This window comes from Selaginella moellendorffii, unplaced genomic scaffold (genome assembly GCF_000143415.4).
Source record: "Selaginella moellendorffii unplaced genomic scaffold, v1.0 SELMOscaffold_389, whole genome shotgun sequence".
In the NCBI taxonomy this organism is placed as follows: Eukaryota; Viridiplantae; Streptophyta; class Lycopodiopsida; order Selaginellales; family Selaginellaceae; genus Selaginella; species Selaginella moellendorffii.
In genome coordinates this window covers 1-6,518 of record NW_003314644.1, presented here as the reverse complement: position 1 = coordinate 6,518, position 6,518 = coordinate 1, and the positions used below count along the sequence as shown (strand labels likewise).

Genomic DNA, 6,518 nt, shown 5'->3' with positions numbered 1-6,518 from the left:
TCTTCCACGCCAAAGAACTGGCAATGAGATTCAAGGTATTCATCTAATGCTTTGAAATCTCTCCCACCTTTCTCTTTCGTCAATGCTTTCTCTTTTGCTGATTAGGCTGAAGGAGTTGACATCACAGCCAACGCTGTTCATCCAGAGTTTATAATGACACCTTTGATGCGGTACACATCCTACATAATGAGTTTGTCTCTTTGCCTCATTTGTTTTCGGTTACTTATGGAACTTTGATCTTCATGCAGGGGTTCTCAAGTTCCTCTCCAGCTTCCTTTGGAAAAATGTCCCATAGGTAAGAAAAATTCTCTCAATTATCTGGAAGTTTTTTATGACTAATACGTGATCGATCTCTCAGGGCGCCGCTACGACGTGCTACGCAGCTTTACATCCAAGCCTCAAGGATGTCACCGGGCAATACTTCGTGGATTCCAACAAATCCAACTGTAGCGCTTATGGCAGAGATCCCGAGCTCACTCACAAGCTATGGACCTTCTCCCAGGAGCTTATAGACAAGCATTCTCCATCCTAAAGGTAAAAGGCTGATAGTGCTAGAGAGCGAGTGAGCAAACAAGGACAACTCAGCTGTTTACCATAAAGACGAATATGATTTATAATAATTTGTATAAGGTAAATATAATTACTTCTACACCTTAAACACCAACATGCAACTCTCATTCCTAAATCCTAAACAAAAAACTTAATACAGATCTGAGGAAAAAAACAAATTAGGAAATTATGTGTTAAAAGTGGGTACATTATACTACTATTAGTAAGTTAGTTGATGTAAATATTGTTGAAATTTATGACTAAAAATTTTGGAACTACAAACCTTAAGAACTTACATTTTAGTCACAGTTTAAAAGTTGTAAATTGCAACTCTAATTAGCAGCATATATGAACTTATCTAGCTTTAAAGAACAAATTATGATTTATATTTTAGTTGTAAAGGACAACTATAATTTCCAACTTAAATTTGAGTAACTATAAAGCTATCTTAAAATTTGTAACTAAAGCCAATTTGCTACATTTAAGTTGAGTTGAAAATTACAACTTAGATTTCGAACAAACACAAAAATTTCGTTGGAAAAACATATCATTATAATGCTTTTATGTAGTAGTGTACGGACTGGCAGAAGTCAAGTCTAAGTCTTGACCTGCCGAAGTCCACATTGTATCCACCGTGGCCAAAAAATCACCACAAGAAAAAATTGTGCAATATGTTATGTAATATAGTTGATAGCCCAGTATACCAATGGCAAATCCCAAATCCCCCACTTTATTGACTACCAAGGCTTTCATCAAGGTTCAATCGGCTCGAAGTCAAGTGTGCCAAGAATTGATTAACATTTGTGCGTGTAAACTCTGCGAAAAGAAGAACCTCATCTTTCATGATAGCTCCCACTCTTTGATGTTCTGATCCATGGCCATGTCTCTCGCGGATTTGCTGCTGCCTTTGTTTCTACTCGTCTTTCTCACAAGATCCCGGTCACAGTGCCCCACAAATCCATCCGCAATCGTGAACGACACACAGGTTCTTCTCTCTCTCCGTGACAGGCTTGGCATCAAAGTGTGGAACGAGACTGCCGATCCAAGAGCATGGCGGGGAGTGGAGTGGAGCTCGGACAACCAAGTGGAGGGCCTCGCTCTGTCCAGGTTTAATCTCTCGGGAGTTTTTCCTGCCACCTGGGCCGAGCTTCCATCGCTGGCTCGCCTGGACCTCTCGCAAAACGGCCTCTCCTCGCTGGAAGTCCCTTGCAAAAATACGCAGCTCAACCTCCTCAACTTGAGCTCCAATTCCCTGCAAGAGTTCCCCGGAAATCTCTCCAGCCTCAAGAGTTTGGAAAGCCTGGACCTCAGTGGGAACTTCTTAACAGTGGCCAGACTCCCAAACTTTAGCTTGATGCTGCGATCGCTCAACCTGTCCATCAACAACTTAACTGGGAGCTTTTCCATTGGTGGTAACCTGGGACTGGAGGCACTGGAACTCTCGCACAACGGACTCAGCGGCTCCATTCCAGAAACTTTCGGGGAGATGACGAACTTGACGCGCCTGGACATATCGTATAACAGGTTTAGCGGAGATCTACCCGATATTTGGAGCAAGAACTTGGAGCTCAGGTACATGCGTATCTCCAACAATTCGCTCCATGGTGGTTTGCCACCGAGCTTGAGAAGGCTACGCAAGCTCTCTGTTTTACGCGCTGCATACAACTCTCTCTCCGGGCCACTGGAGCTGGAAGATGGCAACTTTGCAAGCATCGAGGTTTTGAACCTCGGGCTAAACGGGTTTAGCGGAACGATCCCGGCTACGCTGGGAAGCTTGAGGAACTTGAAGATCTTGGTTCTCACGGGGAATCATTTTAGTGGCGCCATACCACTGGAGCTTGGAAACTGGTCGAACATCAGAGAGATATGGCTTGACAGCAATAACTTGACTGGAACAATCCCAGGCGAGCTCTCGAAGCTCTCACATCTCCAGCAGCTGGTTCTCACGGGGAATCGTTTTAGTGGCGCCATCCCAGGCGAGCTCTCGAAGCTCTCGCATCTCCAAAGGGTGGTTCTCACGGGGAATCGTTTTAGTGGCGCCATACCTCCGGAGCTTGGAAACTGGTCGAACATCAGGGAGATATGGCTCAACAGCAATAACTTGACTGGAACAATCCCAGGCGAGCTCTCGAAGCTCTCGCATCTCCAGAAGCTGGTTCTCACGGGGAATCGTTTTAGTGGCGCCATACCTCCGGAGCTTGGAAACTGGTCAAACATTAAGGAGATATGGCTCAACGGCAATGATTTGACTGGAACAATCCCAGGCGAGCTCTCGAAGCTCTCACATCTCCAGCAGCTAGTTCTCAGCAGTAACGACATCGGTGGGGAGCTCCCTTCCGGACTCTCCAACTGCACTGAGCTCGTTGGCTGGACCAGAACAAGTTCTCTGGAAATCTCCCTGACAGCTTCGGGAATTTGAGCCGCCTGTTCCTTCTGTCGCTTTACAGCAACGATCTTGTCGGTTCAATCCCGGCCATGTTGCAAAACATGTCGGCTCTGCAGTTCCTCTTCCTCGAACACAACAGCTTCAGCGGCTCCATACCGGACTGGCTTCCCAGGCTCACGAACTTACGAGCCATGGACTTCTCGGTTAACAGGTTCTCTGGGGAGATGCCGGAAAGCATTGGCCGACTGTTTGCCAACGTCCAGCTTTACAACCAGAACAAACGGTCTGTGATGATTCAAACCACGCGAGGACTCCTCTACAACGGCTTCGCCTTCCCGACCTCCATAGACTTCTCCTTCAACCATTGGCGACCTCTACAAGCTCCAGGTGCTGCACCTGAGCCACAACCAGCTAACAGGTCCCATTCCCGAGTCCCTGGGGAAGGCAAGGAATCTCTCCTGGGTGGCGCTCGCGAGCAATCGTCTCAATGGCTCCATACCATCGTCCGTGGCGGACCTCTCGTTTCTCACCATCTTCGACGTCTCCAACAACAGCCTGGTGGGACGGATACCTGACAGCCCGCAACTCTCGTCCATGAACGCGGCTCTCTTCGCTGGGAATCAGCTCTGTGGCTTGCCACTAACCAACACCTGTTCGAGCACTGCTATGCCGCCACATAAGCTTAGAACAGAGGGACAACGTGGTAGCGAACAGGACCAAAGAGAGGTGATAACACTTGTGAGCGTTGCCATCTTCGTGGCAGCCTTCTTCAACGCATTCTTCTGGACCTACTTTGCGGCAAACTGCAGAGCTCATTCCCAGCTCTGTGGATGCTGGCAATCAAATCTCTAGCTCGTCCACCATGTTGCTGCCGTCCTTTCTACCTTCCAGTTTGTAATCCATCACGACTGCTTGATGAAGTGAACTCTTCTTATCCGCTTTCAAGGCCGCCTCCTGTATAGTCTTGAGCTTATCATGATCCTCCCACAGCCCCGCGCTCCGGTAGATGCTCGCCAGCAGAACGTACGCAGCCGAGTCATTCTCGTCGATCTTCGTCAGTGCCTCGAACGCACTTCCACTTACAGCAGGCCCCGAGGACGCTCCTCCAAACCACAGCATCCGCTCTCAAAGGCATGCTCTCGAGGACTTTCGGTTACGAGATCCACCAAGCTGCTGTAGTGATGAATCCCGCAAACAATGCCAGAGTCCGGGTCCATTGCCTGGAAAAACTCCCTGCCTCGTTCAACTAGGCCGCCGTGGCTGCAAGCAGTGATGACCGAGACAAACGTGATTGCGTTTGCTCGCACGCCATCTTCTCGCATCTCACGACAGGCTTCGAACATGCGCGACGTGTCACCCTGTTGGCCGAATCCTGTGATCAGTGCATTCCAGGCGACGATATCTCGGACTGCGAGAGATCCAAACAAGTGCTCGCACTCATAACTCCGCACTTCCTGTAGAAGTTTACTCCCCACAACTTGATCGTCTTCCAGCCCACGCCTGTAAAGCTCAGCCTGGATTTTCCTTCCACTCCAAGAGTTCCAGCCCGAGCTCACTCTCACCGTTGTCTATATATCCCTGTATCGAGCTCGTCCAAACGACAACGTCCCGGCTAGGCATGCGTTTGAAAACTGCTCGAGCTTTCACCATATCTCCACACTTGGCATACATGTCCACCAAGCTGCTCCCGACAAATCTGTGCTCGCAGCGTCCAAACTTCGCGGCGAGAGAATGAATCTCCATCCCCTTTTCTAGGCTCTGGATTCGCACTAGCTTTCCATCTTCTCGCGGAACAGGTGGCTCGGACGCTGAAAGGTGGACGCAGGCCATGAGCGCAGCAACAAACGTTCTCTCGTCCGGATCGTTCTCCCGAGCCATGCCAAAGAACACCTCCAAGGCCAGCTTGCTGTCTCCACTTACATCGGCCAGCCATGCCATCGAAGACCTTGCGAGCTTCCTCTAGCTTCTCACACTTCGCGTACATATCGATCAGAGTGTTCCCCACGAACACGTCCTCACAGCACCTGCTGTTTGAAGCTTCACCGTCGACATCCACCGCTTCTTCTCGCATTGCCGAGCTCGCACAGGCGGCAAGCGCAGCAACACACGTCCGAGAGCTTGGACAGCACCCAGATAGCTTCATATCTTCGAAGAACACGAGAGCCAGCTCGCTTTCCCCGTTGTCCACAAAGCCTTGTATCAAGCTCGTCCAGAGCACGACATCACGACGAGGCATGCTCTCGAAAACCATCCGCGCGTCGACCATGCTCCCACACTTTGAGTACCTGTCACTTGGCTGCTCCCCAGGAAGATATCTCCACAGCAGTGGCTTTTCACAGCTCCATCGTGAACAGCGAGCTCCTTCTCCAGGCTCTTCGTCTTCACCATCTTTTGGTGGCCTCCTCTTTCACTGCTAGATTCGCACAGCCCTTGGCAGCAGCAACGAAAGTCCGAGAGTTTGGCGAGCAGCCCATCTTCCCAAAGAACTCGAGAGCGACCTTGCTTTCTCCATTCTCTACGTAGCCCAGTATCAACGCGTTCCAGGAGACCACGTCTCGCTGTGGCTCTCATCGAAGACCGATCGAGCATCGGGCATGATGCCGCACTTAGCTCGAGAGGAAAACGTCTTCGCTGCAAGACGGTCCCATCTGCTTGGCTTGAGAATGGATGCCTCTGCCGGTCTCGAGACTAGCCTCCTTGACGAGCTTCCCATCGACCAAAACAGCGTCTTCCTTCGCCGCGAGGCTGCTACAAGCCTTTGCCGCGTCCTGGAGTTTGGCTTGCATCCTCTCGAAGAGATCCAGAGCCACATCGCTCTCGCCATTGGAGACGTAGCCCAGCATCAAGGACATCACGTTTGGGTGAAGAATGCTGTCGAACAGTCCTCCATGCTGCCGCATTTCGCTGCTTGTTCTCCGCCGCCTGGCCGTGGATCGCCCAGGCGCAAATTGCCCTTGCGCAAATCCCTTGTGACCTTCAACGCCGACACCTGCTGATCGGGCGCCCGCGGCGGCGCTGCCGAAGGAGCGAATGCCGGTGCGGCGCATCGAATCGCTGCCATCGCCAAGTCTCATCCATCGCAAGAACCCTAAAAATTTGCTAGCAACATGGAAATTCAATCAAGGCCGTCGATTCAAGAATATCTGACGGTTGGAAAGAATCGCAATCCCAGGCTTGTAAGCCGGTGTCCATCTCCGGTCGCCCTCCGAGTTAAGTCGATCGGAAACACCGCTGAAAACAGGAACTATGGCGATCAAGCGTAATCGCTCTTAAGACTCTTACCTGTTGAGGCAGCGATTCCTGCTACTCCACCGGAGATCAAGCTCGTCACCATCCTACTCGGGCCTGAAAGTAACCATGCAATGCCAGGAGGCCTAAGCATGTCAAAACTGTGTTTACCAATGCGATGGTGCTCTGTGCCTGTAAAGCTTTTCCAAAAATTTCTCACTCTGAAACTAAAAATAATCCAACTTTGAGCGTTCCAGTAGTTGTAGAGAGTGTCATACAAGCAGAAGTTTATCCCAATCGTTGGGCCTATGGCAGGAGTCAAGTCTGTGGCATTTGGCAGGGAGGAAACCAATTA

General features: G+C 50.2%; 2 protein-coding genes across 2 annotated transcripts; one reads left to right on the top strand and one right to left on the bottom strand.

Annotated features, from left to right (window-relative positions):
• The first annotated feature begins 1,423 nt into the window (after positions 1-1,423).
• On the top strand, positions 1,424-2,968 carry LOC112343979 (probably inactive leucine-rich repeat receptor-like protein kinase At3g28040). The gene has a single exon (XM_024668088.1). It carries the CDS (start codon positions 1,424-1,426, stop codon positions 2,966-2,968), a length of 1,545 nt encoding a protein of 514 aa, XP_024523856.1.
• An 807-nt stretch (positions 2,969-3,775) lies between these two features.
• Positions 3,776-5,506, bottom strand: LOC112343978 (pentatricopeptide repeat-containing protein At2g13600-like). The gene is made up of 4 exons (XM_024668087.1): positions 5,221-5,506; positions 4,605-5,128; positions 4,137-4,449; positions 3,776-4,035 (listed from the first exon to the last, which is right to left on the bottom strand). Exons 1-4 carry the CDS (start codon positions 5,504-5,506, stop codon positions 3,776-3,778), a joined length of 1,383 nt encoding a protein of 460 aa, XP_024523855.1.
• Between the last annotated feature and the right edge of the window lie 1,012 nt (positions 5,507-6,518).